Source organism: Acanthaster planci, linkage group LG20 (assembly GCF_054643075.1).
Source record: "Acanthaster planci isolate LZ-2023a linkage group LG20, COTS_SCS, whole genome shotgun sequence".
In the NCBI taxonomy this organism is placed as follows: domain Eukaryota; kingdom Metazoa; phylum Echinodermata; class Asteroidea; order Valvatida; family Acanthasteridae; genus Acanthaster; species Acanthaster planci.
In genome coordinates this window covers 4,472,406-4,489,840 of record NC_141796.1, presented here as the reverse complement: position 1 = coordinate 4,489,840, position 17,435 = coordinate 4,472,406, and the positions used below count along the sequence as shown (strand labels likewise).

The 17,435-nt window shown below is 40.2% G+C and overlaps 1 protein-coding gene across 7 annotated transcripts in view; it reads left to right on the top strand.

Annotated features, from left to right (window-relative positions):
• LOC110986848 (histone-lysine N-methyltransferase SETDB1-like) overlaps nt 1–17,435 on the top strand; it is a 163,072-nt gene that overhangs the window by 80,504 nt on the left and 65,133 nt on the right. For all 7 annotated transcript variants that reach the window (XM_022249096.2, XM_022249097.2, XM_087130865.1 and 4 more), the window contains exons 15-18: nt 5,351–5,649; nt 6,101–6,321; nt 7,523–7,877; nt 10,238–10,315. In XM_022249096.2, coding sequence (XP_022104788.2) covers nt 5,351–5,649; nt 6,101–6,321; nt 7,523–7,877; nt 10,238–10,315 — 953 coding nt within the window. The remainder of the gene's footprint in view (nt 1–5,350; nt 5,650–6,100; nt 6,322–7,522; nt 7,878–10,237; nt 10,316–17,435) is intronic.

Below are 17,435 nucleotides of genomic sequence, written 5' to 3'. Positions count from 1 at the left end.
GGCCGCGGGTGTGTGGTGGGCTGAGCGTACGATATTCCCACGTACACACATGCTATGCATATGCATGCATGCCAGGCATTTGGGTGGCACAGCACGGTGTTCCGGTCGAATGTGAGCAATCAAGGAACGATGTGTATGCCGCTTTCCATGTACCTGGCTGAACAGGGGCAGTTGATATGCACGTATAGGGCACTACGGCCAAGAGAAAAAAGGGCACTGCCATCTTGGTGGTGAAACACGATCACTTTTCGGGGACACCACAGGCAAATGGGAGGGCACCAACGGCCATGGCTGTCATGGCCTTTGGGAAATTTGAGGCCTGGTACACTCAAGAAACGAAATTAATTATTAGATAAGCTTAAGCAAATATTGTGCATTTACATTTTACCATTAATTTGAGTTCATTTTACAACCGTGTTCACAGAGTTTAATATATCCTCTAAGATACCAACAGGTTATGTCACATATTGATAGAAATAATCAGAATGTTTGTAGGATATGGCAATTTAGCAACTCAGCGATAATGTTAATGGTTTAGAAGCAATGCACGATAACTGATCTTATCAAATATGTGTCTAATTAGCGTAAGTTTAGATTAACCCACAAGTTGTACTTTCCAGAATATTATTCTCATTCTCAGATTTTATGAAAAATAGTACACACAGTGTACTGTTTTAGTGTACTACATACTGGTACATGTAGTATGCAAAACTGCTACACCTTAAGTATGTATTGTAGTGTGAGGCACCCAAAGGACGGCTGTAAAATACAAGAAAAAATTTATGAAAATATGTACAGATGAGTAGTGGGCATATGCAGAACTGACAAAGTTTGAAAGCACAAATTTACTCATAAGGAACCCTCTACTATCCACTTTCTATGGTCCCAAGAACACTTAATTTGATTTGTCTACTTTCTATAGACTCAAGAACACTTCATTTAATATCGGGGGTTCTTCATCTTTAACCCCTTCGCACTGGGACGCGGGTAGAGCCGCCGTAAAAATTGAGATCCTCAGCCCGCTTTTCAGCTATTATTCTCGGCCCACGCTCGAGCAAACATGGTGAAAGAAGGCAGACCCTGGCTCTTGTATATATGGTGATTGGCCTTTGTGTGTAGCCCAGAAATAAAAAGACCAAATTTGAATCATAATCACCTGCTTCACAATAGTCCCCACTTTAAAAAAAGAGGCAACGGGAATGTGGAAGGGTGAGTAGAGCCGCATGCCACCGAACAATCAGCCTTTTCACTGTGTAATTCAAAGCGTGCAGAGCACGCAGGGCCACAAACCGAGAATTTGCAGTTTGGCAGGTGGCCTTCGTGGCCAAGCGAGGCTGGAATTCTCGGAGTCGGCTTTCAGGAAGAAATTCCTGGCACGAAGGGGTTAATCTCTGATCAACAATAATAAGTTTTGGAAACATTAATATCACTCTCAAAAGTACATGTATCTGTAAAATAAAATTCACCCAACACAGACATGGAAAATGCCAATACTGGGTCATATGCCATCTAGAACTTTGTAAATGGAACTTACCATGCAGCGTCCCTCAACCTGTGCCAATCACCAGTGCAATATGCAAGAAGGCAATGATTGCAAAGTTTCATACAAATGTAATGATGTGAGCAGTAGCAACAAAGTAACTTAATGCTCAGGCAAGGAGATTCTGAAACAGGTTTCGGGAATGTATTCTTGATATGCACAGCCGAGTTGTCCAAGATCGGACAAAGGGAAGTGGACCTTGTAACAAAAGACCGTACTTGTAACAAATGACCAGGCTGCTAGGAATTAGAGCTACATGTATATATGCAATCACACGTATGAAGCCAAACCACGGTTCACAACCATGCACAATGCATGACATTTATGATGCTCAACCAACCATAAAAACTTCACATGTGAAAATAGGCTCCTGTAACATTCAGGCTTTATTTTCCTGAAAAAAATCTCCCTGTCCACAATTTTGACCCAGGATTTTGTCCCACACCCCATTCATCACATACAAATTCACACAAGTTGCAGTGTTTTTACTGTTGATATACTGATGAACGGCTGCAACGCGAGTCTAATACACATGAGACATGCGCAATACAAACACAACCACCATGGTTTGACTTCATATGTATGATTGCATTACCAACATTTTTTCACTCTCAATAGCAGAGATAATCTAGCATTTTTTTGAAACAGTATACCACTGTTTTGGGCATTCGGTGCGAGCAGATTACTACTGGGGACAAAAGTGCTCCATCACCACAGTGATGAGCCACATAGTACCGCTGCATGCTAATCTGGCCTTTATTGTGCCAGTTTTTGGAACAAAAGAAAATTACGTAACGCCACACAATCTGGGCTCTTTTTACAAGGTGGTAAGCCTGGATGAAATATTCCAGCATCAATAGATGTGTCTGTCAGATAAGAATAGAACCAGAGAGTCCTTTATGTGGATGTAAGTGTCCAATAAATGAAGATATGAATTTTTTAAGAATTTTGAAAACAGAAAACATTTAAAAATACTCCGGCCCAGCAGAATCAACATTTATAAATCCCCCCAGCAGGAAGTGGTTAAGGGGCCATTCACAATTATTAACATTCTCACAAGTGTACAAAGTGTACTTTTTTTTACTCTCCGCTCTCCCTGAAGTGTACAAAGTCAATGTTGATTTTTTCTGCACAATTTTACAGAGGTAAGTACTGTTGAGGTACTATGAAGCTGGTTTCGGCTTCATAGTATCTCAATGCGACACGTATGCAATTCATTTTGTGTTCTGCAGGCAAAGCACATGGTGCATGCAATGCTGGCGCACACAGTATGGCAGACCCAAAACAGACCTCTAGTGCTGCCAGTAGGTGCCAAGGTTCAGTTCGGAATTTTTTTGCCAAACTTAAGTTCACTTCGGGTTCAGACATGTACACACATGAAGGTACTGTTGTACGATGTACTTTGATAAAATATGAACGTGCCATAGTACATGCACTTCCGTGTATAATACAAACGGTGAATCTTGAAGTTTGTTTAGGAGTTACAATTCCATAGAAAGCTTTGTCAGGGGTGCTTCCAGACAGTTTCTGACCGTGTTTTGCCAACCAAAAGTGGTTGTGTTTGGACCATTACACTTGACTCAACAAAATGGGGAAAACCAAAAAAATAGCATGCTCAAATGGGAGTTTCTTTCTTTACAGGATACAAGATCCAATCAGATTTCAAGCAAATTCTGTTTTGTTACAGTTTGAATAGTGCCCCAATAAGTAAACAATGACAGAAATGAACTTCCATTTTCCTTTTGAAATTCTATGTAATGTGTTATTTTATAACACTTGCTTTTCTCATGTACATCCGACACCAAAATGACAACATTTTGTAAAAGTACCAAATAGGCTTCATTTTTGTTTTTTACTAATTTGCATAAATTTGACTATTTGGACATACACATCCTCATAAGGTTATAATTAGGGCCCAAAGCCATTCCACATGTGTCATATGTGGACAAAAATGTGCTTTGCATGTATTCAGAAAGTAAGCCATGTCAGTGTGAGCTTTGATGAAGACAAGTAAAGTTCTAGGTGTTGTATACATGTACATGTAATCCACATCAAGAAAGAAGTATTGTCAGACTAAACAAAGGTGTGGTTTTTTATACCTTTGTTCAAGGTACATGTAAAATCAATTGGTTTCACTTTGTGTTGCTTGAGGAATTAAAGCTTTACATGGCATATACATGTACAGTAACAATCATGAAACATACAATGTAAGACTGTAGTTTTAAAAGCATTATGCCATCAGTCTTCAATTTCAGTGAAAAGGATAATCTCTCAGCCTAATTGCTAGCCCATTCCTTTGATTTTTGCAATCATCTAAAAGGGGATATACATCTACTCATTTAGCTTCTTTTTCTTCTTTTACATGTGAACTATAACCTGTGAAGTGTGAACTGGAAATCTTTAAAATTGCAGCTTAGTACACAAGTAGCATTTGTCATACAAAAATGTTTAATTTCATGTTCTAAAACCAAAAGATCTTACAGGTACATGTATGCAATTGTCTTTTAATTTGATTTATTTATCTAAATGATTGTCAACTGTGGAAAACTTTTTTTCGTTTGAATGTTTGACATTACATGACTTGTTTAAATGAGCAAAATTGCATAAATATTTCTAGACAGTATTTTCCTTCACACTGTTTCACTGAATGCCCCATCATCCAATTCCTTTCTAGTTGCTTTTGATGATTTTTGTATGGCTTGGCATTTTCTTTTGGTTTGGAAAGTTTACTAAAGCCTTCATGAAGGTAGAAAAATGAGACAAACTTGGGTTTGAACTGATGACCTTCTATTCTGAAAAGTCAGTTTGGACGTGTACGTCTGACACCAAAAAATGTACGTCTGACACCAATATAATAAATCGTTTATCTGAAAGTCACAAGAAGATAAAAATGTGTCTTGCCTTGAAGTTTATTAACAAGGGTCTGCTAAAACTTAACACAGAAAAACTACTTCTTCAGGTCCTAGCATTTCACAGAGTTTGTGATACAAAAATGGAAACTCAAAAAAATTAACTTTCTCTGAGTACGTCCGACACCATGGTGTTAGGAGTCAGTTTCTACAAGGATAATAATTCTGAGTGAGAAATTTTGTTATTAAATGAATGTACCAACTAGCCGATGTCTTTTATCAAAATCAAAATCTGCTTCAGCATTATAAGTATAATAACACACATTGTTGAAGTGTCCAAAATGTACGTCCGACACCGTGGAACTGCCCATCCATCTGATCTGTGTGATGCGGGGCCATCATCAGTTAACTGTACACGTGCATGTACCTTTACAGTGTGTGGAAACAGCACATGTGACAAGCACCAGTGTGGCATTACTCTTTATCCATATTTCATTATGTTTGCATTTTTATCAAGTTTTCGTGCATGCATTCCAGGTACTATTAATGCCATGCTGTATTAAAGCTGAACATCCGAACTGACCAAGTAGGTTCTGTTCAGTTTGGTTCAAAAGTGCCGTGTTTGATGATTTTTGGTTGGGCTGCAGCACTAACAGCAGGAATGCCGCAAATTGGAAACGAATCGACATTTTTTGAATTTCTGAGAGTGTACGGCGGGTATTTACCCCTACCCCCAGCATATGCTTTGTACACTTGTGAAAATGTTGTTAATTGGGAATGACCCTAAGACAATGACTGGCACAAGACGGTACTTGGCAAATAAAAATGTACTTAATTGAGGTTGCATGTGACTTGGATAGATTTATGTTATGTGTCATGGAAATGGCATTTGTGTTGATAATACTCAACTTTTCTTACATGTGGTGGCCTACATGTACATATATTGTGATGATATTTGCAGCTCTGCGCTGTGCATTGAGCACCTTCCTCACTGAGCCTCCTATCAGCCGGAGAGTGGATATCCACAGGGATCATACATTTGCTAAAGCCAACCAGGCACTTACAGACTCCATTACGGCTCAATCACAAGACAACTCATCCAACAAGAAGATGGTGGCAGGTCAGCTAGGGATCAGCAGACGAGATCTTGTCAAGTTACTCAAGTCAGGCCTAGTATGTCTGAGTAATCCTCTGGGTCTGCTGCGATTAGTCTGGCTTTTTATGCAGCCCTTCATTGGCAGAGCTGAAGGCAAGATAAAGGTAATTAACATCAAAATACAGTACTTAAATATATGTGTGATATAGCAGGACTCTAACCTACCAGAGGTCATGCTTAAAAATTTTTTTTGCACTTCAATGGATTTGATAATTTTGAAATAAGAACGGAGTTTAGTAACAAAATATAGAGGATGTTACCAATCAAATGGATGAATTTTTTCTGCAAGTGCAGGTTCAGAATGATATCCTTAAATTGTATGTAAAATGATGACATCACAGATCTTAACATGCGTTTTCAACATGGAAACTAAATATATGTTTGTTTTTCTTTGTTTTGCTCTATATCATTGAAATTGTTAGAGGAACTCCTTTGGAGGAACACCCAAAATGCCGTTTTTCTTTGAATTTTCTGTTTGAAATCTTTATTCCCATAGAAACCACCATTGTTGTGATGTGTACCTAATGTACCTTTGTGCATTTGTTCAATTTTCAGTCTCTGGATCTTGATCTGCTTCAGAAAAAGGATGTGATAAACAAACTTGCCGAGTCAGGTCTGCCATACTATGAGATCAATTCTCCAGTCTTAGGGTTGAGTGGTGGACACGAACTAAAGATCTATGCAACCGGCAATCGTTTCTATTGCCCACATGATGCCATCAGCAAATACATCTCTAAACTCAATCCCGAGTGCCCCGAATTCCTGCAGCAGCCAAGGTATTCTTGCTTTCTTTACGACAATTATGTGAACTCATTGTGGGCCCTATCTCATTCACTCTCCAGGTCTTACTTGCCAAAGACTCCTGCCCACAGTCTGTTTCTACATGTAACTAGGCTGTATAGTGATGGCAGGAATGTTCATGAAATATTAATCACTTGCCGCCAGGGATTCTGGTTTTGGGCACGTGTTCTTTATACATGCGTAGCTGGAGCCTCCAAAATGGGCCTTGTAACAAAAGACTGTACTCGTAACAAAAGACCAGGCTGCTGGGAATTACCAAAAATTTTTCACTATGAATAATGGAGATAATTCGGCATTTTTGTAAACAGTATACCACAGTATTCATCGGGAGCAGATTACCACCAGGGACAAAATGGCTCCACCACTGCAGCGATGAGCCACACTAATGCACGCTAATCTGGCCCCTATTGAAAAGAGGTCAGTTTCGTGAACAAAAGAAAATTACTTAACACCGAACAATCTGGGCTCTTTTTACAAGGTGGCAGGCCTGGCTGAAATACTCCAGGTCAATAGATATTGTCTGTCAGAAACCAAACTGTCCTTCGTGTGGGTGTAAAGTGTCTAGTAAATGAAGATACAAATTTTCAAAGAATTTTGAAAACAGAAAAAATGAAAATTATCCCGTCCCATCATCATCAACATTCATAAATGCCCTCGGTGCGATGTGGTTAAGGACAAGTGTTGTGATCTCTCTGGAATTTGAAAGCAGTACACATCATTGGCTTGAACTGATGGCTGCACATGATCTTCTGAAATGTCAGTAGTTTTCAAAATGTCTGTAGTTAAGCAGTTTTCTTTGTATCATGTTGTAAATATGCAAACCCATTGTAGAGTTTTGTCTTTATGGGCAGATCCAGCTCTCATGAAGAAAAGGGTGGCTTGCATTGCCCAAAGTGGAGTTAGAATTCAAATGTACCAACATGGAATACAATTGCTCAATAGGATAACAATTTAAGATTCATTGTAACTAGGACAAAGACAAGTCAGACTGCCATGAATTTAAAAGAAAAAAGACAGAGCTGTTCCTGACTGCTGGAACAGCTAATTACTGTGGCAGAGGCCTCTTAATCAACTATATATTGTCAGTGCAATTACCAGGTTTCTTGGTAATAATATTTCTGCTTTCTTAAAGTACTTAACAAATTGTAATATGTATCATTTTTAATTTCCTTGAAGAATTAGGAGCAACTTCAAGATGGAGATGATATGGTTCGATCCTAGGCCAATGAATTCCAGCTCCATTAATACAATGATGACTGACATTGGTGCTGCTGCCAAGTTGAGTAGACAATACAACAATGCAGATATCAGAGCTACTTCGTGGGACAGCTTACAAGAAGCTATTCAAGACTTCACTGAAAACCTCAGGATGGGTTACTGGAGAAAACCTCCACCATCACAAGTAAAGAAGACACCAGTAGTCACGACAACAACCACAACTGCTACAGGAGGAGCAGAGGGTAAACTTGTGGGCCAACAAATAGCCCATGGCAAGGTCAACAAGCCTTTCAGCCAACAACCTGCTGTTTGTGTAAGCAATTTTGCAAGCCCCATACTCAGTCTCACATTTGCTGTACTGAAGTAACTTGATCTTTTTTAGTTTTGATAAGGACATGGAGTATGTCTTGCTTAGGCTTATACAGCCCGTTACCACTTGATCCACCAATTGGGGGATCTGATCCACCTTTTGCCAAATTGCCGGATCAGATCCCCCAGTTGGTGGATCAGATCCGGCAATTGTGTGTAGTGGGAACGCTAACCGTTACAAGGTGGATCAGGATCAGATCCACCTTTCTTGATCCTCCTCTGGAGCAGGATACTGATCCCCCAATTGGTGGATCAGATCCCCCAATTGGTGGATCAGATCCCCCAATTGGTGGATCAGATCCTGCAAGTGGCGGATCACCATCAGATGGGAACACAAAAGGTGGATCAGATCCTGCAATTGCACGAGTGGCGTGGAACGTTTGCGGTCTGATGAACAAAGAAATACGTTTTTTGGCGTGTAGCTCGTGAAATTTTTAATGTGCATAGCATGCTCAATAAACAACTGCTGAACTACGGGCTAGCAAAATGTGTCACCCTGCATACGCAATGCATGCATGCCGCAATGTGTGCCTTGCCCTTTCACAATTTTCATTGCGCATTCATCCGTTTTTAACCTTTTTCATTTGTGTAATTTCACTTGCTTTCCATCAAAAACTAATTGCGTGTTAGCGTATAGCCCGCAGCATGTGACAGAGTATCAAAAACGGAAGCAAAGTTTGAACAGACAACGTACTAGGCTGAACATTCGGCCCGATTCAAGGTCGTCACTTCAGTAGAACTTCGCACCCAAAACACCGTAGGGTCACAGGCATGCCACCCCAGCACGCCACACTGCCACAGTATTGTACTCGGCAAGCTAGCACATGCGCTATACCGAACTCAGTGACCTTTCGGGCTCGACATTTCTGTCCGAAAAGGTAGATGAAGCACTAGTGGGAACGCGACTTGCCGTTTCGTTGCGGTAAGATAACAATCACACCAAAATGCTGGATCAAGATCCACCTTTTCCCAATTCAAGTGGGAACGTGCTGTGAGAGTGCCTGATGACACATCATCACTGATGTGCAATCAGTGTTATAGTTCAGCCCCTTTGCAAGTCCCAATAATTTGAAACATGAGAAGAGACAGCTAGCCAGCCAGTTAAGAGAAGAGCCCCAAGCTAACCAATTACAAATCAGTTTTCTGTTATTCATATCCACTCTGAGCAGGAACAGAAGAGGGCATGTTTTGAAATGAAATTGACAGTCCTTTGGTACTCACCCATCGCATACATGTAGGTGTGCAAGTTTATGCGCGTTTAACACGGAGGATGTTGAGTACGCTAAACAATTTTATTCTAGAATGTGTTGTCTTCGCATGCACGCTGAACACCTCCTAGGACCTGGTCGGAAAACTTAGTACCATCTGTCTGTCTTTTGCCAGTGAGGGTGCACTTCAGCTCAGTGCGGATATGATAAATAAATTAACAGCATGTGCAAGGGTTTGTGTTGAATAAGTGGACACAAGTAAGACTACAGTGTAATACCAAAAGCACTATTTAAAAGTGTTTGTGCGTGGTGGCTAAAATAACTTTCTGTTGACATGAGTTGATGACAGATATTAATTAATATTGGACACAAAGAGACAGACTCAATCAAAATATTTGACCCAACATGGTAACACATGTTTCAAATTTTGAAAATATATTCATGTTTGTGTCATTAATGGTGCTTGTTGAAATATAAGAAAGAAAGCAAGCTCTCAAGTTTCTGAAAGTGTTGATGTAAGCTTGAGCAGAGTGCTGCTGTTATAGAGATTGCTGTGTGGCAGAGAAAGTGGAAGCATTAAACAGTGAGAACTAACTTACGCATATCATATTTATTTTTATGACACTTACAGTATGTTCGTGTACTGTGCAGTATTGTTCAGAAAAAATAGAGTATCTTGTTGATGTTGGCATAAAAGCATTTGTCACCATTATGACATTTTACTGAAATGGTGGAGGATTATATTGTAATAGTCTTGAATGTGCTTACTCTTTAAGTCTCAAAACCACTGTGGGAGTGAAATCAAAAACTGGGGTGCATGGAGAACTGTGTGTCTGGTATTCAATTCACTTGTGATGTGGACTTGAATCCCACACAGTTACCAGTGCCAAGATGTTTGCATGCCATGGGGAGCTGCCTTTCTCTACCAAGAGGTGTCTTTGAGATTAAAGATAAATTTGTGCTCATCTTAAGTTGTTGCAGAAGTAGATCTTGTTGCCCAGTGAGTCGTGATAAATGTGAAGCACTAGATGCTTTTGTGAGCACTAATTATTATAAAAGCTGCATTTTTCCCACTGTGTTCCCACTGATTTTTCAGGTAAAGCCTAACATTCAACAAGGTAATGCAAACAAGGTGGTGAGAAATCTTTACAAGGAATCTGCATCCTCCAAACAGGTAGGTGTCATATAGCCTCAGTAGTCTAGTACATTGTAAAACAATTGGATTTTCAGTAGCACAACTTTGATTTAACATTTATGAAGCTACATACATCTATTTACATTTTCAAGGACCCTTCTTTAGACAAATATGTACACTGTTCTAAAACTAAAAACTAGTTACAATAATTTGACAAAAGTGGGTTTGATGCTCCTTCAGTAGTAACTTTTGGATTCTGTGGGCATTCGGGTCCACCGTACGGCATTTTTTCTTTGATAGAGAAGACATCTCCCAGCCTATGGCATTCTGACCAGGGGGTAACGTCCTGCACAAGGTGTGGCCTCCACACTTCACCCATCCAGCTCCCCTTTACCTGTCTGTCACAGAGGAACCCTATTACTGAATGATTATAAATAACCGCATATACTGAATGCCTGATGCAGAATATTGCTTTAGTCTTTATGCAAATTATCGCACTAACACAAGTCTTAATTATGAAATAATTCCTTTCTACACTGAATTATAATATTGATCTTAATTGTTTAATTCACTTCATAAATGATTTATTTTTAACCAAATTATACATTCATAACACAAGTCTCTGATGATCCTGGTTTTGGGGCCAATCTTTCATGATTGACAACATTAATCAAGCTCTCAGTAGCTCGGCCTTTATTTTGGTGCTCATTTAAAGCTCTCTGTAGCAGGCAAATTTTCTCTAACTTGAGACTGGTAGGAATTGCCCTCTCTTCATACTAGTACCTGTACATGTACCTTCCTCCTTGTGACAGACCAGACTGTCTCAGGAGAGAAATATCTTGCGAAAAAGATCCCGTGACCAATAGATCTATTGTTTTCCACACCTAAGTAACTTTCAAGAAAAGCCAATTATTAGCCTGAAATGGATTAGCCAATCAGATCCATCCTTTCTGCCTGTGCAATTCATTTTAATTTACATAATAAAAGCAAGAGGGAATTGCCACACTCCTGGACATACACAAACGCAGACTAGTTACTCGATGATTGGCCTTAGAAGGAATACAGAATACAGACGCCTAACAAATATGCACAACAAAAGAGGAGCATTCTCCAAACAGTAGGTAGAAAAGTACCTGGTTTTGTCTCAAGTAGTCGCTGTTCTAGAGCACCAGTTGAACGCAACTCAAATTCGTTTTTTTTGGGGGGGGGAGATTGATATCTGACTGAGAAAGAATGAAAGTCCTATCACACTCAGAATTGAATATTTAAAAAAAAACAAAGGCAAGAATCTTTGTGACGATTGAAACTTTATTATATTAAATTAAAATATTTTGAATTATAAGTTAATGGGAAAAATGACATTCAGCACATATAGTCATAATGACCACATGTGCCTTGTCCAATGTGTGCTAGCCTTACCTAGTGTGGAGCCCAGATCAAAAGAAATCCACAAATGTAGGGTTAGAAAATGTGTGGACTTGTAGGTCTGCACAATGTTCCCCCTCTGAAAAGCACTTTCAGTTGTAGTTTAGGGTCCGCTGTCACAAGTCCTCCTAAGAGGCCTTGGAAATGGTACCTTTGATCGAAAAATCTGAAAAGAACGACTCAGAGAAAATATAGGACCAAACACGATGAAATATAGTTCAACACATTTAATGTATGAATCCCCCTTTAAATACCACTAATTACACAGTTCATCTTAACCACTTCCTGCCGGTTACTCCAGGATCAGAGACATATGGTTTATATGGGTGGCCGGGGTCTCTGAATTCGGACAAAGGAAACAGGGCCCTGTAACAAAAGACCGTGCTCCAAACAAAAGACCAGGCTGCTGGGCATTGCCGACATTTTTCACTCTCAAAAGTGGTGATAATCCAGCCTTGTTTTGAAACCGTATACCAGGGTTTGGGGCATTGAGAGCAAGCAGATTACCACCGGGGACAAAAGCTCTCCACCACCACCACCACCACCACCGCAGCGATGAGCCACACAGCACCGCTGCACGCTAATCTGGCCCCTATTGAAAAGAGGTCAGCAGTGCACTAAGCCAGGTTCATGAACAAAAGACAATTATACAACACCGCACAATCTGGGCTCTGTTTAAAAGGCTGCTGGCGTGGCTGAAATACTCGGGTGTCAATGAAGGTCAACTTAGAGTAGCGCCAAAAGATTACTTGGTGTGAAATGATGAATTTTTGAAGGATTTGAAAATGGAAGAAATGATAGTCATGCCAGCCTAGCATCATCAACATTGAAAAAATCCCCCGCATGAAGTGGTTAAATACATTCAAAGCAAACCTCGTGGAGAACATATCAGAATTAAAAGATACTGATGGGCACTTGTGGTCTTTGGTCCGGATCTCGGTTTGAGGTGGGTCCTGCCATCATCCCCAGGGCTAGGTGTCATCTTGGCACGGCACATCAGTGGGGGAATGTCTACCCATCAACCAAGACCCCAGTCCAAGATCAAAAGCCCTATTTGTAATACAAAATCCATTTCGATTAAATTCAGTAATTACTTTCAAACGATTTCTGACCAATCACTTTCCCTACATTTCCAACGTTTTGGATTATCGCTTGAATAATTTACCACAGTGTTTATTTCATAAAGATCTCCTAAAACATTACGATGTTTTGTTCGAGCTTTTAATCAAACAATTGCTTTAACAAATAAACATAATTTATTTCATCATGGACCTGTGAACTACAACGTTCTTTCCAATAATAGATTAACAACACTTCACAGAATTTTGTTGCAGTTTTTTATACAAAAGAAAATACTTACAGGCTATATCAGGTAACCTGGCATGGCTGTTAAGTTTGAAGATGTGGGCGACAAGGTGACAAGACTTCTAGACTGCTGGTATTCTCACTGGCATCTTGGTGCTCTCAAGCTCCCCAATACGATGCAGTATTTGTGAAAATGAACCCAATCCCCGACCAAACGCATCGGTCCAACCTGGAGGATGAACGGGTCAGACAGGCCTCTAATGCCCCGATGTAGTGCCAGCAGTCAATCTCGTCACCAAGTGCCGAGCCGACTCCCTTCCCAAGGTTTTTATACAGAAACGCAATGCATTGTCCCAAATTCCTTAAAACCTTACCAACTAAACTGGAACTCGACTATTGACTACTGACCAGAGTCCAGTCCATACTTTTCAACCATTCACTAACTACTTGATATAAAGTCACAGGCACTGGCCTCGGCATTTCGTCTGCCAGTGAATACCTTTAACCATTCAGTTCAATTGAACCACAACGTTCCGGAATTTAGCACAATTTTAAGTTAACAAAACACGGCACATTTCTATAATAAAACAAAAATCTCTTAAATGAAATCAAACTGTGACATCCGGTTTATTTTTGACAAAGTGAAGAGGAACTGTCAAGGAAAGCATCAAAATCCAGCTAAAAGGAAAGCATTTTCTTAACCACAGGAACACAAAGGAATATCACCACAGGTAATCAGACCTGCCCACTAGTATGATTTTGCTGTTCTTTTATTGGAATTGTTGAAAATATGATCCTACCTTTTTTTATAATAATACTATGGGTTATGACCATTTTTTCCTCACCTGAAGTATAACTGTTGACTTTGAGTTCAATGGCTGTGGAGGTAGATTGTGCTAGATACAAAATAGTAGCGAGTGTAGACTTCTGCCAAACAGAGATTGACACTACTTTACATCCTGGTACATGTAGTAATCACAGGCTTTTGAGTCACTTCTCAACCAAAATTCCCAGTGTCTAGTGCAAAAAAAGAGAGAAAGGAATCCCCTACTCTACATTGCTGGGCCAGTCATGTGACGTGTGATATTGAAGGCAAGCTCTTCTGCACATGCCCAGGCTGGGGCGGATAAAAAGGTCCACAGGAGCAGACACAGACATGAATCGATATTGCGGCGGGTGGCGATCACCTCAACTGGCTTGTATTGGCCAGTCTTCAGTATAATAGAGGAATATTATTCAAGGAATTACTCATTCTTACCTTCTTCAAATTCAACCTCACATTGCACTTTTTGATCTACAGTCTACAGTGAACCCCTGGTTAGAAATCTCTGAATCCCCCTGTCCCCATGCTTAGAACACCCTTTTCATTATCGTCTCAGCCAATAACAAGAATTAAAAAGTACCTCGTACGCGCGAATGGGGCCTCTGGTCCCAGAATATATTTTCCCCTGGAGTTGGCATTGATCAAGGGCGTCTTCAACTGTGATCTTTGACTTCATTGGCCCAGCATGGAATGCGTAATGTTGGTCTGAATATACATAAGCACAAATGTAGTGAGAGTTTAGTTTTGTAATGTGGCTAAAATACCATATCTAGCAGTTTATTGATTTTGAATTCTCCCCATCATGTGATGCGGGACCATCTTAAATTGACTACATGTACGTGCACGTGTGCATTCCCGAGCTAGCGCGGGTATAACTTATCCAGTTTCCTTTGTCTGTGTGTTTTTCTCAACTTTTCTTGTAATTGCATGCATTTTGTTTGCTATCAATGCCATGCCATATCAAATCCAAACCTAACAGTGTCATTCCATCAATCAATCAACATTTATTTCCAAAATGCCGAAAGATTCCAATACAATACAACAGAATAAATTAAATTTACATGTAGTTAATATTATACACGTCAATAGATTGGAGACAAGAATCAACAAAGTCATTGGCAAATATGGGGACAGCTTCCGAAGCCAAGGGCTGATATGTGGAGATGCCTTGACAAAAACTATTTGAGTGCTCACACTTCATACACCAGTTTTAACCGAGAAACTGCATTTTAACCAAGTGGAAATTCATAGTGTCAGAAGATTAAATCAAAATACATGTATGTTTACCTGTATGGACACATTTATAACCATGTTCATTTGGGCAGTCTTTACCTGTCTTTAAAATTACCCTGTACAATAAATGTACCAATCAGAGACAAACCAACTGTTGAGCTGGACAAAAGCAGCTCTGTGCTCTTTCTGTATTGATAAACAACTTATTTAAACACCACACTTTACATAGCACCATTACACCTCTATAGTAAGGAATGGCTGACACAAATTATACAGATTTAAAGGAGCTTAATTCTTCTGAATGCCTCAGTATACCATACATGTGAATGAAGAAATTTTTTTCTTCAAAATTGTGATTTGTTAGAACCATCCCAAATGCAACAAAATTCTAAGTGATTTACACTTAACATTTGAGAGTAGTGCTATCTTAAAGTAGATTTAATCATTTAATTTTGCACCAGTAGTTCCTCAGTGTGAAAAACCAAAATTTGTATTTTTCAACAAAAAATAAACTGTAAAACTGAATTTGAGGTATGTGGTTTATTTGGTGATTCAAGATAAAAAAGTGTTCCATCTTGGTGATTTCCATTGGTCATTACTTTCATTGTTTGGTCATAATCCCTTACACTACAGTGTGTTCAACGTGCCATGTGACTTACAATTCCATTACAGAAACAACTCACCTCTGTTTACCTACATTTGCATATCAGCACACATGCGCAAGGAAAATCACTAAAACTCGCACCCTTCGCACAAGACATGTCTCCTACAAAGAGCTGTGTAACACAAAGACTCGTCATTTTTTTTGGGCATGTGCTGTAGCTCTACACAGTTACACTTATCCAGATCTGTAAGCTCAAGCCATGCACTGGGTAAATCACCCGGACCCTCCAAGCCCAATCAGTGACACAAGCATTATATTTCCATCCTAATGACTGAGACTACTCTGCCAGGTTCATTAGTTGGAAATACCCTGGGGACAGTTCATCAGGACCTGCACTGCACCTTATGGAATCCTGCATGCCTTCGGTAGCCTGTGAGAACACATGCAAGTAGTAGAATCCAACACCCCTATGCATGCAGGATGGCAAGGTCTGGTATTTGATGCCGTGAGGTCAACCAACAGTCTGACCAACCTACCCAGTCACAGAGGCACCAAGTGGTGACTCCATTCTCAATCTGTGATTGCTCAACTAATACACCAAGCTGAAACACTTCCAGATGAAGACAGTTTCAGCTGTTAACAACAAGTTTCAGTCTTAACAACAGGTTGGTAGGCAACCTTGATTGACCTGAAGGATGTCTATCTTCATGTTCCCATCCATTAAGATCATCAAAAGTTCCCTCAGTGTATATATCAGGAAACTGCAAACCAGTTTTGTTGCCTACAGTTGGATTTTCCACTGCCCCTGAGGTCTTCACCAGAATCACCAAGGTGGTTGTAGTATTGCGGGTCCACCTCTTCATGACTCTGGACGACTGGCTTAGTTTTGGCCCTTCTGTCCAGGACACAATCAAAGCACTCCAACAAACAATCCAAATAACACTTGAACTGGGCTTTATCAATACAAAAAAGTCCTCCCCGACCCCTTCTTAACATCTAACCTACCTTGGAGTGGTTCTCAACTTGACCAGGGGCAGAGCAACTCCAAGTTTGGATCGTTGCCAAACTCTATAGGAATTGTGTCCAAGTTTCTTCAATCCTGCCAGCCAAGATATGGCTCCAACTCCTTGGTGTCATGGCAGCCTTGATAGATTTAGTTCCCTGGTGCAGGATGCGGTTGTGTCCCCTGCAGCTGTATAACTCCCTGGATCCAGTCTCAAAAGGGATTCCGTTCAACCAGCTCATCCAAGATCAACTTCAGTGGTGGTTATCACAGAATAACCTGCTGCACAGAGTCATAATTCCCCACCCCTTTTTGTCAATTAATTTTCACAACAGATGCCTTGGAACAGGGCTGGGGAGCTCACATGGAAGACCAATTTATTTCCGGCACTTGGTCCACAGAACAGAGTCAACTACAAATCAATCATTTAGAACTGCTCGCAGTAGCCAACGCTTTGCAGTCTTTCAGTTTCAGGATCTGAAACAATCTAGTCCTAATCTGAACGGACAACTCTACAGTTGATGTCTTACATCAACCATCAAGGCAGAACCTACTCTCTGTCCTTTTTCCTTGCCATCTGGAAATTTCTTCGTTGGTGTGTTCCTTGGCAGATCTCTGATCTGGCCACTTGTCTAATAGAAAAGAAGAATTCATTCTCTGATGCCCTGTCCAGAGGCCAAATCACTCCAACAGAATGGTCCCTTCATTCAGTGGTTGTCAAACATGTCTCCAACATTCTTGGAATGCCACATGTGGACCTGTACAT